This window comes from Pristiophorus japonicus, unplaced genomic scaffold, assembly GCF_044704955.1.
Source record: "Pristiophorus japonicus isolate sPriJap1 unplaced genomic scaffold, sPriJap1.hap1 HAP1_SCAFFOLD_124, whole genome shotgun sequence".
Taxonomy (NCBI): domain Eukaryota; kingdom Metazoa; phylum Chordata; class Chondrichthyes; family Pristiophoridae; genus Pristiophorus; species Pristiophorus japonicus.
Window position 1 is genome coordinate 538,512 of NW_027250904.1, and position 18,613 is coordinate 557,124.

The 18,613-nt window shown below is 51.9% G+C and overlaps 1 protein-coding gene across 1 annotated transcript in view; it reads left to right on the forward strand.

Moving 5' to 3' along the window:
- The window catches only part of LOC139242168 (probable G-protein coupled receptor 139), a 147,768-nt gene extending 129,393 nt beyond the window's left edge, over positions 1–18,375 (forward strand). The window contains exon 4 of the mRNA XM_070870261.1: positions 18,211–18,375. Within this exon, the coding sequence (XP_070726362.1) occupies positions 18,211–18,375 (165 nt within the window). The remainder of the gene's footprint in view (positions 1–18,210) is intronic.
- The last annotated feature ends 238 nt before the right edge of the window (positions 18,376–18,613 follow it).

Genomic DNA, 18,613 nt, shown 5'->3' on the forward strand with positions numbered 1-18,613 from the left:
CCTCTGCTCAGACTCCTACATAAGGGGGTCGAGTGGGAATGGAACAAGGGCTGTGAGGCAGCATTTGTCCGTCTTAAGAGAGACCTGCAGGTAGCACCAGCCCTCGGGGCAATTGATGGGGGGGAGGAATTCTTCCTGGAGGTGGCAGCCAGTGGTGACAGCTTAAGTGCAGTGTTGCTCCAGGGGTGAAACGGTCAGCTGAGACCAGTGGTGTACTCCTCCAGGGTCCTCACGGAGGTAGAAAAGGGATACTCCAATTGTGAGAGGCACTTGCTTGCCACCCACTGGGCAGTAAAGAGAGCTCAGATCTTTACCGGAATATCCCCCATTACACTCCTCAACCATCATACCCCGACACAGATGCTGTTGGACGGGAGGATTAAGGACGTGAGAGTGAGCTGTGTTAGAATCACTCGCTGGACCTTCCTCCTCTCCCAAATGACTTTAAAGGTCAAGGGCCTCTGCGAGCCCAGGCTCTCAGCAAATTTAATCTATCCAGGGCAGCCGCATCGATGCTCTGTGGAGGGAGTGTGGGACATTAACTTTGGATTTCGGGCAGGGATACACCCCACAGGCCGCAAGATCTACGTTGATGGCTCCAGTTCAGTGTCCGCGGGTACAAGACTCACGGGCTGCGGAGTTTGGGATCCCAAGGCAGGAATTGCCTTGGCTCTTAAACTCCCATGCACCCTGAGCGCCCAGCAGGCGGAACTCTCGGCGGTGATGTATGTGGTCACACACCCCGAGGAATTCCCTACCCCATACACGGTTTGCTCGGACAGCATGTTCACTTGCAATTGGTGTACAGAGTATCTGGCGATTTGGTCACGCCGGGGGTACACCTCTGTGGATGGGAAGCCCCTTGTGACCAAACCCCTGCTAGAAAAGATCGTGGCTGCAGTGGGAGAAACCGGGGATGTATATATCCATCAGGTAAAGGCCCACTCCAAAACTGAGCCACGGGGGGAAGGTAACCAGCAGGCAGGCCTGCTGGCAAGGGAAGGTGCTCGCACAGGTCGCCCATGGGACCCATACGAGGCAGGCAGGAGAGCAGCAGCAAGAAGTAAGCCAGGGACACAAGGGAGCATAGGGGCAGCTGTGGCCCGGACCTTAAAGTAGTCCAGATGCAGGATCCGATCCTGAAGGCTGCCTTGGCTGCTATTAAAAGGGGGGAAAAGGCGGAGGGCCCGTACAGTGCTGTAGATATTGCTGTGCGGGAAGGCATGTTGTTTAAAGGGGACAAATGGGTAGTGCCGCCACAATACCGGAGGGAATTCCTTCAGCTGGCCCATGAGGGTCCAGGTGCGGGACACCCTGGGCCGGAATCTACCTGGCAACGGGTAGTAAAGGCAGGGTGGTGGCCAGACCTCCGGGAAGACGTCCGCGACTTCTGTGCGGGCTGTCTGGTTTGTGCTGCAAACAACCCAGACCCTCAGAAAAGGAAGGTGTCTATGGGACATAGAAACATAGAAACATAGAAAATAGGTGCAGGAGTAGGCCATTCGGCCCTTCTAGCCTGCACCGCCATTCAATGAGTTCATGGCTGAACATGCAACTTCAGTACCCCATTCCTGCTTTCTCACCATACCCCTTGATCCCCCGAGTAGTAAGGACTTCATCTAACTCCTTTTTGAATATATTTAGTGAATTGGCCTCAACAACTTTCTGTGGTAGAGAATTCCACAGGTTCACCACTCTCTGGGTGAAGAAATTGCTCCTCATCTCGGTACTAAATGGCTTCCCCCTTATCCTTAGACTGTGTCCCCTGGTTCTGGACTTCCCCAACATTGGGAACATTCTTCCTGCATCTAACCTGTCTAACCCCGTCAGAATTTTAAACGTTTCTATGATGTCCCCTCTCATTCTTCTGAACTCCAGTGAATACAAGCCCAGTTGATCCAGTCTTTCTTGATAGGTCAGTCCCGCCATCCCGGGAATCAGTCTGGTGAACCTTCGCTGCACTCCCTCAATAGCAAGAATGTCCTTCCTCAGGTTAGGAGACCAAAACTGTACACAATACTCCAGGTGTGGCCTCACCAAGGCCCTATACAACTGTAGCAACACCTCCCTGCCCCTGTACTCAAATCCCCTCGCTATGAAGGCCAACATGCCATTTGCTTTCTTAACCGCCTGCTGTACCTGCATGCCAACCTTCAATGACTGATATACCATGACAGCCAGGTCTCTTTGCACCTACCCTTTTCCTAATCTTTCACCATTCAGATAATAGTCTGTCTCTCTGTTTTTACCACCAAAGTGGATAACCTCACATTTATCCACATTATACTTCATCCGCCAAGCATTTGCCCACTCACCTAACCTATCCAAGTCGCTCTGCAGCCTCACAGCATCCTCCTTGCAGCTCACACTGCCACCCAACTTAGTGTCATCCGCAAATTTGGAGATACTACATTTAATCCCCTCATCTAAATCATTAATGTACAGTGTAAACAGCTGGGGCCCCAGCACAGAACCTTGCGGTACCCCACTAGTCACTGCCTGCCATTCTGAAAAGTCCCCATTTACTCCTACGCTTTGCTTCCTGTCTGACAACCAGTTCTCAATCCATGTCAGCACACTACCCCCAATCCCATGTGCTTTAACTTTGCACATTAATCTCTTGTGTGGGACCTTGTCGAAAGCCTTCTGAAAGTCCAAATATACCACATCAACTGGTTCTCCCTTGTCCACTCCACTGGAAACATCCTCAAAAAATTCCAGAAGATTTGTCAAGCATGATTTCCCTTTCACAAATCCATGCTGACTTGGACCTATCATATTACCTCTTTCCAAATTTACTGCAATGACATCCTTAATAATTGATTCCATCATTTTACCCACTACCGATGTCAGACTGACCGGTCTGTAATTCCCTGTTTTCTCTCTCCCTCCTTTTTTAAAAAGTGGGGTTACATTGGCTACCCTCCACTCCATAGGAACTGATCCAGAGTCAATGGAATGTTGGAAAATGACTGTCAATGCATCCACTATTTCCAAGGCCACCTCCTTAAGTACTCTGGGATGCAGTCCATCAGGCCCTGGGGATTTATCGGCCTTCAATCCCATCAATTTCCCCAACACAATTTCCCGACTAATAAGGATTTCCCTCAGTTCCTCCTCCTTACTAGACCCTCCGACCCCTTTTATATCCGGAAGGTTGTTTGTGTCCTCCTCAGTGAATACCGAACCAAAGTACTTGTTCAATTGGTCCGCCATTTCTTTGTTCCCCGTTATGACTTCCCCTGATTCTGACTGCAGGGGACCTACGTTTGTCTTTACTAACCTTTTTCTCTTTACATATCTATAGAACCTTTTGCAATCCGTCTTAATGTTCCCTGCAAGCTTCTTCTCGTACTCCATTTTCCCTGCCCTAATCAAACCCTTTGTCCTCCTCTGCTGAGTTCTAAATTTCTCCCAGTCCCCGGGTTCTCTGCTATTTCTGGCCAATTTGTATGCCACTTCCTTGGCTTTAATGCTATCCCTGATTTCCCTTGATAGCCACGGTTGAGCCACCTTCCTTTTTTTATTTTTACGACAGACAGGAATGTACAATTGTTGTAGTTCATCCATGCGGTCTCTAAATGTCTGCCATTGCCCATCCACAGTCAACCCCTTCAGTATCATTCGCCAATCTATCCTAGCCAATTCACGCCTCATACCTTCAAAGTTACCCTTCTTTAAGTTCTGGACCATGGTCTCTGAATTAACTGTTTCATTCTCCATCCTAATGCAGAATTCCACCATATTATGGTCACTCTTCCCCAAGGGGCCTCGCACAACGAGATTGCTAATTAATCCTCTCTCATTACACAACACCCAGTCTAAGATGGCCTCCCCCCTCGTTGGTTCCTCGACATATTGGTCTAAAAAACCATCCCTTATGCACTCCAGGAAATCCTCCTCTACCGTATTGCTTCCAGTTTGGTTAACCCAATCTATGTGCATATTAAAGTCACCCATTATAACTGCTGCACCTTTATTGCACGCACCTCTAATTTCATGTTTGATGCCCTCCCCAACATCACTACTACTGTTTGGAGGTCTGTACACAACTCCCACTAACGTTTTTTGTCCTTTGGTATTCTGCAGCTCTACCCATATAGATTCCACATCATCCAAGCTAATGTCCTTCCGAACTATTGCCTTAATTTGCTCCTTAACCAGCAATGCTACCCCACCTCCTTTTTCCTTTATTCTATCTTTCCTGAATGTTGAATACCCATGGATGTTGAGTTCCCAGCCCTGATCATCCTGGAGTCACGTCTCCGTAATCCCAATCACATCATATTTGTTAACATCTATTTGCACAGTTAATTCATCCACTTTATTGCGGATACTCCTTGCATTAAGAGACAAAGCCTTCAGGCTTGTTCTTTTAACCCCTTTATCCTTTTAGAATTTTGCTGGACAGTGGCCCTTTTTGTTCTTTGCCTTGGGTTTCTCTGCCCTCCACTTTTCCTCATCTCCTTTCTGTCTTTTGCTTTTGCCTCCTTTTTGTTTCCCTCTGTCTCCCTGCATTGGTTCCCATCCCCCTGCCATATCAGTTTAAATCCTCCCCAACAGCACTAGCAAACACTCCCCCTAGGACATTGGTTCCGGTCCTGCCCAGGTGCAGACCGTCCGGTTTGTACTGGTCCCACCTCCCCCAGAATGGGTTCCATTGCCCCAGGAATTTGAATCCCTCCCTGTTGCACCACTGCTCAAGCCACGTATTCATCTGAGCTATCCTGCGATTCCTACTCTGACTATCACGTGGCACTGGTAGCAATCCCGAGATTACTACTTTTGAGGTCCTACTTTTTAATTTAGCTCCTAGCTCCTTAAATTCGTTTCGTAGGCGGGTAGAGGGACCATGGCAGTCGATCCAGATCGACTACATCGGACCCCTACCGGCCGCCCAGGGAGGTTATAAATACTGCCTCGTCCTGGTGGATGTGTTTTCCAAGTGGGTGGAAGCCTTCCCTTGCCGAACAGCTACTGCGGTGGGGGCTGCAAAAATCCTGGTGAGGGAGGTGTTCTCTCGGTGGGGTCTACCTCAAATCGTGGAGTCCGACCGGGGAAGCCATTTCACCGGCCAGGTGATGCAGGCCATCCTAAAGGTGCTGGGGATAAGAGCCAAATGGCATGTCGCCTACAACCCTCAGTCCTCAGGCCCCGTAGAACGCCTGAACCAGACCCTAAAGGAAAGGCTGCGCAAGGAGACGGGAGACTCACCGAACAAGTGGGTGGAGGTCTTACCGTTGGTCCTCATGGGAATCCGGGCCAGTCAGTCAAAGAGCACAGGGTACTCACCCCATGAGCTGATGACGGGCCGGATCATGAGATCCCCAGTGCATGTGTTGGTGCCGGTTCTCACCGAAGTGCAGCTCCGAGAGGTGAACCGGGACCGGTTTGTCAGGAACCTGTTTGAACACCTCAAACAGATTCACTGGCAGGCTGCTAGTAACATGGGCAGACAGCATCAGAGTAACCGATTGCTGCTAGAACCCAGCAAACACCACGAATGGGAGATAGGGGACCAGGCCATGGTGAGGAACTATGCCCGGGTCGGGGTATTTGAACCACTGTATATGGGACCATACAGCATAGTCGACAAGGCTAGCCCTATGGTCTATGCGGTTCGATTACCTCGCCGGGTGAAGTGGTATCACATTAATCAGTGTAAATTGTTTGACCCCAAAAGAGGTAAAAAACAGAGGGGATGAGCAAGGGAAGGGAATGAGGCACTGGGGGAGGAACAGGCCCCGGTGGATTTGGAGGCTCCGGAGGAGGCAGCGGGCCCCGAAACTCTACAGCCGGGGCTGGTTCACTGCTCCTGTAAGGCTATCCCACCACTGGGTAGAGGTTCCCAGCCCACTAACAGAAGTAGGGAGAAAGGCTCTACCATTAGCAAGGTCCAAGGGGAAGCTGAACCTCCCATGGTGGATCAGCTGGGGCTAGCCCAAGAGGTGGAGGAGATGGCATTGCAGCCCATAACGTGGGACTCTGCACCGACAGTAAGGAGGAGTAACAGAGTGCCACAGCCCAGGACACCGTGGTCCCCTGTTTACTGAGCTCCCCGCCCCAGACCGAGAAGGCGAAAGACAACAGGGAGGGTGCTCTGTTGTACTAGCAAGGGTCTCCCACCGATTATCCGGGGCTCGGGAGGGCCTTGGAGGGCAGCACAAGACTCATTAAGGGGGACTATACGAGCCCCTCAGCGGAGGACATCCTGGTCCCCAGGGTATGGTCAGCCGAGTGGTCGACGACGCCTGTACAGTGACAGGATATAGCCTGGCCACCCGGGGACGGGTGGCGGTGTGTATATTTTCCCTTCCTGTTTTGTTACTTTGTGTTGTGTGTATATGTGTTTAGGTAAGGCAGTGATGGTTGGGTACAGCATTTTATGTTCGGAACATGTTACGTGGGCCAAGCCTGGAGAGGTCTCTCAAGGTAAGGCCATGTTCATCTTGCCTTTCAGATGTCAACGCCTCCCTACTGGACGCTAGTGATGCTGGTATCGCTAAGGATCTGCACCGGGCACCGAGGGGACACCGAGGACTCCCTGGTTTTCGGATGCTCCGGGGGCAGAGCGCCGACAGTGACCACAGGAGAAGGGACTCCGGTGGCGGATGGCCGGGTCACCTACTCCCACGAGGGGAGATGGCCTGGGTGGTTGGGATCGAACTCCACCAAGTACTCCAACCATAAGGACTTTACCTACGGAGAGGCCTCCATCCCCTGCCCGGAGATCACTGTGGCCACTTCCAGAGTGAGAGTGACAGAAGGCAGGAAGGTATGCCTAACTTGCCAAGGGGACATACCTCTGGGACGGTGGTGGTGGCTCAGAAAGCTCTAGAGGGAAGTGGGAGACTGACACTCGGACTGGGAACGTCTGGATAATGATACCTACCGAACCATCATGGGGTCATCTGGCAGGGTCACGGTGTGCTGGGAGAAATGGTGGGCGTACGCCCAAGGAATTTATTTGTGTATGTGGGGATCCACTCGCGTGTGTTCAGAGGGGGTCTCCATTGCTTTCTATAGGTGGGGGCAGGATGTCGGGGATGGGGTGGGATGGGATCGTAGCGGGGAGGCGTGTGTGATCCCCAATCCCCGGGTACCAGTAAACGCCACCGAACTTGTAGTTCGGGAAAGGAAGCCCCCACCCACGGCCAAGCCCACCGTCCCACACGAGGGCACGACAACAACCAGGGGGCCGGGGAATGGTTTAGTGTTGGTCCCTACCGAGAAACGACTTTATCAGTGGGTACACTGCACGGTGACATCAGTGGTGCTAAATCTGACAGAAGTCCACCTACCTACGTGGTGTCCCCGGGAAACCGAGCTGTTAGACCAGGCTCTGCTGCGGGAGATGTTCTGGAAGTTCTATGAACTGGACTTCGGGGATGTCAGTGTGACAGACTTGTATAAACAGTGGGATAGGGCTGAACCGGGCAGGCAGAGGCGTGGCACTTTAAATGACATTCTTACGGGGTTTAACACCGGGGCGTCCGCCATAAACAGTTTGGATAACATGCAGCTGGCCCTCCAGATAAATGGGTTAAAGTATCAGCTGCACAAAGTCCTGGGGGACGAGAATACCGTCGTGGGATCCGCGCTCCACCAAGAGGTGGCAATGACAGTTCACTTAAAGGAGATTATCTCTCAATTGGAGGCACAGGCCAGGGCTGTAAACACCTTGATTCGGGAGGATAGAAACGCCTCCGATCAAGCCGCCCAAAATGAGGTGTGCGTGCTCTATGGGGCCTGGTTGCTGGGAGAGGGACGGAGTAACCTCGAGGATCTGAGACAGGGACAGGTCCCCTCCTGGATCAGCAACCAGCACTTAGCAGCACTGCACCCTTATGATAATGTTTTGAGTCCTTGCCAACTTCGTGTAGCGTCGGAAGCCTACCCGGTACCGGTGGACTGTGGAAAGTCAAACCATACCACCATTGGTGTGGTGGTCAGGATGCCCGTGATGGGGGCGTCCCCACGACCAGCACCCCTGTACTGAGTGGAGAATGTGGGAGTCATTCGTGGAGGGGTGCATGTTCGATTCCAAGAGGTCCCACCTGATGTCACAATGTGGGAGCACACTGTGACAGGTACAGACCTCTCGGGTTGTCGGAGCAGGGGAGCACAGGTAATCCTGTGCCCCCAGTACTTGAACGCTTTTGCAAGGCCACAATGCGGGTTCAGCACTGCTGGCGCAGAGCCTATCAATTGTACAATGGAGGTAATGGCCCCTAACCACATACCTCCACAGGTAGCATATGTAGGCGGTGGGACATATTGTGTCACCACAAGTGCCCATCGGTATGAACACGGACCGGGAAGGTGGTGTCCAATTCCATGCAGCAGCTTTTGCTTTAAACCCGGGGCAGAGGTTCAAGTAGCACACACCAGAATCACACCCATCCCTGAACCTTCCACGATTCACCTCACGGTACAAAACAACCTCAGCCATCTACAACAATATGTCGCCCAGTTTGGCTATCCCATTGCCCCACTACCTGAGAAACTTACAGCCCTCCTCCAGGCAGTGGATTTGTCTCAAAAACAGTTTTACACCATGGAGCAGAAAACTGAAATTCTATCAGGGGAGATTGCCCAGATTAAACCCCCAGCATGGTGGGATTTGGGGATACGGGCAGACATACCTGCATGGATCCGGGTGGGATCGCATGCCTTGGTGATCGGCCAACTCCTGATTGTAGCTTATCTGCTGGTTACAAGCTGTAAGCTCAGGAGAAAAAGAAAAATAACGCAGTTCCTCAGGCTACTACACAGCCAGGAGAGCCATTGCTAAACACTCAAGGTGTGTAAACAAAGCTTGACCGCGACACTTAGGCGGTTTTGTTATTCCCAGGGATGACTGCGTTTTTCATACATGGCTCCTGGGGAGTTTGCAGGGCAGGTTTCTTTGTTTTACGGTTAAGACTGAAATGAGACTCAATGTACAATTACTGCTGTAACCTTAAGTACATATATGTATGTTGCTGTCGTGTATTGTAACCTGTTGGATTTCTGTGTTTAGTACCGCGTTAAAAGGAATTACGATATATATCGACGGGATCAGTTTAGAGTTAAACTGGGGAAAGTTGGGCAATTTGCGAGACCGAGGGTTTTCTCACCACCCTGAACTTTGACACACTCGAGTGGTGTCTGACTGTGTCAGATGGGGGATTATGTAGGGGAGGACAAAAACCCCCTCATTTTACCCAGAAGGAAAAGGACTGTGGGATCAGTCTGTGCTGTGAATATCAAAAGGGCCAGTTTGGACATTGGAACTAATCAAATTGTCTGGGAACTGTATACCCTCGAAACTTGCCCCTTGAAAACATTAGCATTTAAACAATGCCACATACATATTCCAACACCTTTTTCATCATGCATAGAAATATCTGGCTCAGGCCAGACTAGCACAATGGCTACAGGAGGCCAATGCAATCAACACCCACTCAAACCTTGAGTAGGTTAAGATCAGTGGAAAAAAAACCGTCAATCTAAAACTGCTGCATTTTTCAAAATCAAAAAGTCCACCAATGAGAAGAATCGACTTCAGCAGGAGAGGCGGACTGGATAATCTGGCTATAAAAAGGGGTTTCTGACATAGTGAGAAAGAAGTGATGATTTCCCCTGCCCTCGTGATTCAACAACCAGCAAGCCTCTCGACACTGAAGGAAAACCAGTGTCTGAAGACACCGAAGATAGAAGAAACAAACCACCAGACTGCAGAAGGCACAGTAGTGAGTATAACCTCTGGTCCCCGGAACTCCCAACTCAGTTAGGCCAGGAAAGGTGGGAGGTTGGGCATTGTACTGCTAAACTGGTGTAAAGATTTTCGTTGGGTCCGTTTAGTGGGATTTAGGGGGATTGTTTTGTTGGTGTATTGCTGTTTGTTGAGTTACACCTTGTCAAATAAATTGGAAGCTGAAGTTCCTCTTGGAATCACCTTGTCTCAGTTCTATTGTATTACATCTCCTGATCGTGAGTCGTATGTCAGAACCGTGTAAGGGAAGCTAAGAGCGCCTTGAAAACGCTCAACTGTGTGTCACAGGCTCGGGAAGAAGGGGTTAGGAGTGTTTGACACTCACAGGTGCCTCACAGGCTAGGCATAAGCTGTGGGGACGTACGAGTCTCAAAACCCCCTTCATAAACTGTGGACACAGTCTCTCCAGGGGTGCTCTTGCAGCACTCAGGGTACCTCACAGGCCAGGCATAAGCTGTGGACACAGTCTCTCCAGGGGTGCTCTTGCAGCACTCAGGGTGCCTCACAGGCCAGGCATAAGCTGTGGACACAGTCTCTCCAGGGGTGCTCTTGCAGCACTCAGGGTACCTCACCGGCCAGGCATAAGCTGTGAGGGCAGAAGGCCAGAGAGAGACATCCAAGGCACAACAACCCTGTGAAAACCCCTTACAGACTACATAGACCTCCACAGACAGTTCAGCGTGCTGGGCGCTCATAGTACTGGGGAGTTTAATCACCAGGGCAATAGCTGCCTCGGGGTCATAAACTCCGCAGCCTGTGAGTCGTTCACCCGCAGATACTGTGCTTGAACCGTCCACATCGATCTCTCGGCCTGTGGGGTGTAACCCAGCCCGAAAGCCTATGTTAATTTCCCATACCCCTTCTACAGAACACCAGTGGGCTGTCCCTGGATAAATCATGTTGGCTGTGAGTCTTGGCTCGCAGAGACCCTTTACCCTTAGGTCCATTTGGGAGAGGAGCAGGGTCCAGCGAGCAATGTGGGCACTGCTCACTGTCCCGTCCTTGATTCTCCCGTCCAGGAACATTTGGGTGGGAGTATGGTGGGTAAGGAGTGTGATAGGGGACCCTCCTCTCAAGTTTGCAGATGACACTAAGCTGGGTGGCGGTGTGAGCTGTGAGGAGGATGCTAAGAGGCTGCAGGGTGACTTGGACAGGTTAGGTGAATGGGCAAATGCGTGGCAGATGCAGTATAATGTAGATAAATGTGAGGTTATCCACTTTGGGGGCAAAAACACGAAGGCAGAATATTATTTCAATGGCAGCAGATTAGGAAAAGGGGAGGTGCAACGAGACCTGGGTGTCAGGGTTCATCAGTCACTGAAAGTGGGCATACAGGTACAGCAGGCGGTGAAGAAGGCAAATGGTATGTTGGCCTTCATAGCTAGGGGATTTGAGTATAGGAGCTGGGAGGTCTTACTGCAGTTGTACTGGGCCTTGCTGAGGCCACACCTGGAGTATTGTGTTCAGTTTTGGTCTCCTAATGTGAGGAAGGACGTTCTTGCTATTGAGGGAGTGCAGCGAAGGTTCACCAGACTGATTCCAGGGATGGCTGGACTGTCATATGAGGAGAGACTGGATCAACTGGGCCTTTATACACTGGAGTTTAGAAGGATGAGAGGGGATCTCATAGAAACATATAAGATTCTGACGGAACTGGACAGGTTAGATGCGGGTAGAATGTTCCCGATGTTGGGGAAGTTGAGAACCAGGGGTCACTGTCTAAGGATAAGGGGTAAGCCATTTAGGACGGAGATGAGGAGAAACTGCTTCACTCAGAGAGTTGTTAACCTGTGGAATTCCCTGCCGCAGAGAGTTGTTGATGCCAGTTCATTGGATATATTCAAGAGGGAGTTAGATGTGGCCCTTACAGCTAAAGGGATCAAGGAGTATGGAGAGAAAGCAGGAAAGGGGTACTGAGGGAATGATCAGTCATGATCATATTGAATGGTGGTGTAGGCTCGAAGGGCCGAATGGCCTACTCCTGCACCTATTTTCTATGTTTCTATGTTATCAGTGATCTTTTCACAGCCCAGTGAGTGGCTAGGAGGTGCCGCTCACAGTTGGAGTATCCCTTCTCCATGTCCGTGAGTATCCTGGAGGAGTAGACCACTGGTCTCAGCCAGCCATGCCGCTCTTGGAGCAGTACTGCACTCAGGCTGTCCCCACTGGCTGCTTCCTCCAGGAAAAACTCTTTACCCCCATCGATGGCCCCTAGAGCTGGCACGGTCTGTAGGTCTTTCTTGAGCTGGATAAATGCTGCCTCACAACCTTTGTCCCATTCCCACTCCACTCCCTTGTGTAGGACTCGGAGCAGAGGGGCTGCGGTGGCTGCATAATCCTCAATGTAATCTCTGCAGTACCCGGTTAGCCCGAGAAAAGATCTTACTCCTGTCACTGTGTTGGGGGCGGGTAACTTCTGCACTGCTTCCCTTCTCGCCTTGTCAATGGCTCTCTCCCCAGCGCGCTCATAGTCCCAGGAATTTGACTTCCTTCAGGCCGATCTGTGCCTTCTTGGGGTTTACTTTAAATCCCTCTTCTTTCAGCAGCTCCAGTAGCTCAGCCAGCAGTGGGCCATGTTCCTCCCCCTGATCGGTGAACAGGAGCAGGTTTATCCACATACTGTACCAACTGCTGGGGTCTGCTAAAGCCCTTTAAACAGTTGGCCATACACTGGTGGAAAACACTGGGGCTGTTGTGGAAACCCTGAGGGAGACAGTTCCAAGTGTATTGCTGCCCTTTAAAGGTAAAAGCAAACTTGTTCTGATCTTCCCTTCTTAAAGGTATGGACCAGAACCCGTTGGAAATATCCAGCACCGTGAAGGTGGTCGCGGAGGCTGGGATACTTCCAGTGAGGTCAGCGACAGCAGCAACAGTGGGTGCACAGGCGGGGATGTTACGGTCGAGTACTCGATAGTCCACCGTGGCTCTCCAGGAGTTGTCTGGTTTCTTAACCAGCCACAATGGAGAGTTCACATGGGTAGCTATTGGTCTCAGTACCCGCTGTTTAACCAGAGAACCCAAGGCTGTTTCCATGTCTGTCTCCACCTCCCTGGGGAAGTTGTACTGTTTCTGTGGTCAGGTCATGGGGTCCCCATCTATGCTAACCTCGACCCCATTTATTCTCCCACAGTCGTGTTTGTGAGTAGCAAAAGCTGCAAGGTTTTTCCTCACATACGCTTGATATTCTACAGGGGTGTTACTGACCAGTGATTCAAGGTCGTAACCATCCTTTGGTTTCATGGTGCACACTGTCCCTTTTCCCTGTTTTCCCGGGATAACCATCACCTCACTCTCCTGTCCCGTACAGACTGACCCCCAAAGACAGTGGTTTCTTAAATCCACTAGGATCCCGTGGCCTGGGATCCCTCTCCCTTCCTGCTCCCACTTCATCAGGACACAAGTCCACTTGGTGTGGAGTGTACCGAAATGAATGGAGAGCGGAACGGAGAATGAGCCAGTCTGTTCAGTGCCTGTGAAACCCACCAAGCTGTAGGGGACCCCGTTAGACAGAGGTGAGGTGGTGGGGTTAGCTGGAAGACAAGGGTGCTTGAGGGACCGGTGTCCAGCAGGTAAGTCCCTTTCATCTTTTCCACTTCCATCTGTACGGTCAGTCTCCCCCACACATCATACTCGAGGACACACAGGTGGACGGGCTGTGCCTGTCCCAGTCACGGTTTTGGTTGGGAGGGGGCAGGTGGGATCTCTGTACCGGTGGCAGTGGCTACCCTCCCAGGGCCATCTAACATGGCTCGGAGCGCAGGTAAATCGGTCTCAAACGAGTGGGGAGGGACTGGCTTATCTGTCCCGGTCTTTTGGGCCGGGGTTGGAGAATTCTTTCCTGCGCTATTCTCCCAAGGATTTCCACAATCCTTTCTCCAGTGCCCACTCTTTCCGTACCCGAAGCAGGTATGTTTTGTATTGGGGGGGTTACCCCCCTCATGGTGCCATTCCCTCTTGTCTTGGTTAGGTCGGATTTCGTGAACCCTTCCCTTTTGTGGGGGCTCTTCTGTCCCTCTGCTGTTTCTGTAAGCTCGGGTCAGTTGCCTAAACACTCCCTGTTCTGTGGTCTGGGGCTCTCTGGGGTCGAACCAGGCCTCAGCCTTGGTTCTTATTCTGGGTAAACTGTCAGTGACTAGGCTTCGGAGCCAGTGGGCTAACTCGGCCGGGTTTCAGTGATCTCTGTCTATGTCCCCACTACAGGCGCTCTGGTACACAGGCCACAGTCGGTCTGAGAAAGCCTGTGGGGTTTCTCCTGTGAGCTGCACCGTTTACTCTAGAGAAGGGACTCCGTCATTGCAGCCCATAGTTTCTAAATGTCTGTCTGGGTGGCAGCAAGTGTTTTCTGTCCTCTTTTGCTCTCAGTAGAGAGGGACTGGTACAGTTTGCTGTCGAGGGATAGGAGAAGCATCTTTGCCATTTCTGCATCATCGCACCCATTAATATCCCCGGCCTGTTCCACCTCCACAAAGTGAACCGGGGGGTCTCCCTTTGGAGTGAGCTTTCCCAGGTGGATTATCATAGCCCTAAGCTGGTGGGGAGTGTGGGGGACCACAAACTGACTTTCCAGGGGCCCTGGACCCCCGCCACTGGTGGGTGGGCCAAACCTCTGTTGCCGGACTGGGCACATTGGCCCTGGTTCTGGCTCTCCCTGTTCTGGCTCCCCTCCCTCTCCTCCCTGCGGCCAAGCCGAGCTGAAACTCAGTACCACAGGTGGTGGTGGTTCACTATCCCTGTCCGTCCCACAACTCGATCCCCCCTCCTGCTGCTTCACCGGTGTAGTCACCGGGACCACAGGTAGTGGTTCACTATCCCTGTCCACCCCACAACTCGATCCCCCCTCCTGCTGCTTCACCGGTGTAGTCACCGGTACCACAGGTAGTGGTTCACTATCCCTGTCCGTCCCACAACTCGTTCACCCCTCCTGCTGCTTCACCGGTGTAGTCACCGGTACCACAGGTAGTGGTTCACTGTCCCTGTCCGTCCCACAACTCGATCCCCCCTCCTGCTGCTTCACCGGTGTAGTCACCGGTACCACAGGTAGTGGTTCACTATCCCTGTCCGCCCCACAACTCGTTCCCCCCTCCTGCTGCTTCACCGGTGTAGTCACCGGTACCACAGGTAGTGGTTCACTCTCCCTGTCCGTCCCACAACTCGATCCCCCCTCCTGCTGCCTCACCGGTGTAGTCACCGGTACCACAGGTGGTGGTTCACTATCCCTGTCCGTCCCACAACTCGATCCCCCCTCCTGCTGCTTCACCGGTGTAGTCACCGGTACCACAGGTAGTGGTTCACTATCCCTGTCCACCCCACAACTCGTTCCCCCCTCCTGCTGCCTCACCGGTGTAGTCACCGGTACCACAGGTAGTGGTTCACTATCCCTGTCCACCCCACAACTCGTTCACCCCTCCTGCTGCTTCACCGGTGTAGTCACCGGTACCACAGGTAGTGGCCAGGTGGTTCACTATCCCTGTCCGCCCCACAACTCGATCCCCCCTCCTGCTGCTTCACCGGTGTAGTCACCGGTACCACAGGTAGTGGCCAGGTGGTTCCTTCCTTCTCTCCCAGGTTTACCTGGGGAGTACCCGGCTTATTAAACATAACATGCATTTTGCCTTGGACAGAGCAAGGTTTAAACTTTTAATTTGTTGCTGGCAGAGACCGTGGTCTCCCGATTCAAACCCATCAGTGCTAGTTACTTTATACACTGCCTGCATATCTTTTAATCTTTCCTGGAGCTCTTTTACTTGTAGGGTGAGGAGAGTGCTTTCCTCCCTCAGTGACTTTTCATTACTTTTGGCCTCGGTAACCTGACAGTGAAAATAGTCCTGACTGTTTTTAAACCTTTCCATTATTTGGGTCCTTTCCTGTTTTAGCTTACGGAGTTCTCCCGATAATCTTTCTTCTGCCACAGCCCTTTCCTGATAGGTCTCTGCACATTCCCATAACTCTGCCTGTAGTGTCTCATTGGTTTTGTCGAGGAGTTGGACCTGTTGCTGTAGACAGACTGACCAGATTGCCTTCTCTACTGATTCTTTGTGACCCTTGCTTGCTGTCCACTGGGCTGCAGCATCGGCTGGACGCTTAGCGCACAACAGACCAAGCACCCATTCCTCAGTGACATTCACTTGCTTGTACACATCGGAGGAAATCCTCTCTTCCCCCAAACCAGCACTCTCCGCATCACACCCCTTGGACCAGAGTCCTGCCGCGGTCACCATTTGTAAGGGGTGGTCCCGGGCTTCAGGTTCACCTCTGACCTACTTGAGCGGTTCGAATGGCTCCCACTCCCTTGGGTTCTGGACTCTGGGTTTATTTGGGGGATGTGACAAAGTGCAAAGGACACTGGTTTGGTGCAAAAGAACTTTGTTTTTATTACAGACAAGAAAGTACAAGGTCAGCCTTATAATCACTCTAATAAAGAACAATACATTACACATTCAAAGGGGGTTACAGTAAAAGTTACACCTCCCACCTCCCAGTACCTAATCCTAGCTAGGTTAGACTCCAGGGCAGGTAGGGACTATGCTCACCAATCCTTTCTGGTCAGTTAGCAGTAGTTCGCGATTTCAGGGTTCATTGACTTCTGTAGGTTCTGCTTGCAATACCCTAAACATCGGAGAGGACTTCTTACTGTACAATCTTCAGTTGGGTTGAGTCCGCTGATGCGGAAAGGCGCGTTTTGGATTTGTGGGGTAAGTACCCGTTTTATTTCGTTAGAAGTAGGTTTTTACAGTACTTTAGGTAATGTTTTACCTGTTGGTAGCTCAGGAACAGCTTGTAGGCTGGAAACTTTCGATTCTTCGGTTTCTTTCCGTTGGAGATTTGTTTGGAGTTTGGTCGATGGCGGTGGATTTTGGTGATACCACGTTGGCTGTGATCAGTTGCTGCCACGATGGTGATCTTCTTCCTTCCCTTTAGGACTTCAGGACTTCGAGGCTGGAGAAGTTAGTTTTCAACTGTCGCGTTGGTCTCTCTCCCTTCTTGATACATAGTCTAGTATGGCATACAAGCATAGCATCCCCAGTGTCTCCTGAGGTAGTAGCAACCTAGCCTCTGTTAAAACAGGGGCCAGTTATACGGTTTGAGCTGTCCTATTCTTCGCGCCCAATCAGTCCAGAATTTGTTGTTTAAATTTGGCAGGCTTGACATTACTTTGTAATATTTTGGCGGCTCGATAAAAGTTAATATGTCTTGGGTGGGTTGCACTTCTAAATCTGTTTCCTGATGGGAAATATTAGCTTGGTAATCGCAATGTCCTTTTGTGCTTGGTTTTTACATACAGGCTGTAGTGGGCCCTTTTGTTTTTATTCGCGCTGAAGATGGCTTTTCTCGGTCCGATTGGATGGCTGGCCATCTCTGAGTTAATGTTGTAATATTAATGTCTCTTGTGGAGAAGGGTTTTCAAATATCCATTTCTCCAGACACTTTACCTTAGCCCCAACACCCAGACAGTTCCAATAATCACGTTGACTCCTGCAGTTCCTTTAGGCCCACCCACAGACTTGAATTTGTCCTGTAAAAGTCCAAAATTCAATTAAAGTTCGTAGTTTCTTCCTTAAGTACTTTAGGATTTCAAACTTTCCGGTAGATAGTCCCAAATTAAATGTCCTTTTCACTGAGCCCAAACACTGGCGGGGTGGGGGGGGGGGGTGGTGGGGGGGGGCGGGGGAGGTGGGGGGGGTGCGGGGGGGGGGGGTGGTGGGGGGCGGGGGAGGTGGGGGGGTGGGGGGGGTGGTGGGGGGGGGGGCGGGGGAGGTGGGGGGGGTGCGGGGGGGGGTGGTGGGGGGCGGGGGAGGTGGGGGGGTGGGGGGGGGGGTGGTGGGGGGCGGGGGAGGTGGGGGGGGTGGGGGGGGTGCGGGGGGGTGGGGGGGGTGCGGGGGAGGTGGGGGGGGTGGGGGGGGGAGGTGGGGGGATTGCGGGTGAGGTGGGGGGGGTGCGGGGGGGGGTGCGGGGGAGGGGGTGGGGGTGCGGGGGGTGGGGGGGAGGTGGGGGGGGCGGGGGAGGTGGGGGGGAGGCGGGGGGGGCGGGGGAGGTGGGGGGGGTGGTGGGTGGGGGGCGGGGGAGGTGGGGGGGGGCGGGGGGGTGGGGGGGGCGCGGGGGGGCGGCGGGGGAGGTTGGGGGGTTCCAGTGAATTTTGACCTTTCACCCCACTGGTCACTGCCTGACATTCTGAGAAGGATCCGTTTAGCCCGACTCTCTGCTTCCTGTCTGCCAACCAGTTCTCTATCCACGTCAGTACATTACCCCCAATACCATGTGCTTTAATTTTGCACCAATCTCTTGTGTGGGACCTTGTCAAAAGCTTTTTGAAAATCCAAATATTTTCTCTGAACGTAGATGTTATAACCATGCATCCATTGTGGATACAAACCGTATTAGCATATAACGTCCGTTGCCTTTCTGTAATAGTACCGAGTCAATTAATTTATGCCATGCTCTTGTCACGTTTGCAGAGGAAGATATCCAAGAATCAGGCGGACCAGAGGCACACCGGAGGAGGCCCTGCTGATATACAGACCCTGACTGACTTGGCACAATGTGCTGTAGCACCAGTGGGCTGTCACAGTCGCTCTGCCACCGGCGGTGGTGCAGGTCCCGTTGTTGTACCGTGTGACTAATGTGTAAAGCAGTGGTAAACCAGAGTCATTTAATGTCATCTAATGGCATTTCATTATAATATAATAATGGTGCCGTGTTATGCATGCAGCTTCTGTAATACTATCAGGTCAAGAACATAAGAACATAAGAAATAGGAGCAGGAGTAGGCCATACACCCCTCGATCCGATCACGGACTCAGCTCCACTTCCCTGCCCGCTCCACATAACCCTTTACTCCCTTATCACTCAAAAATCTGT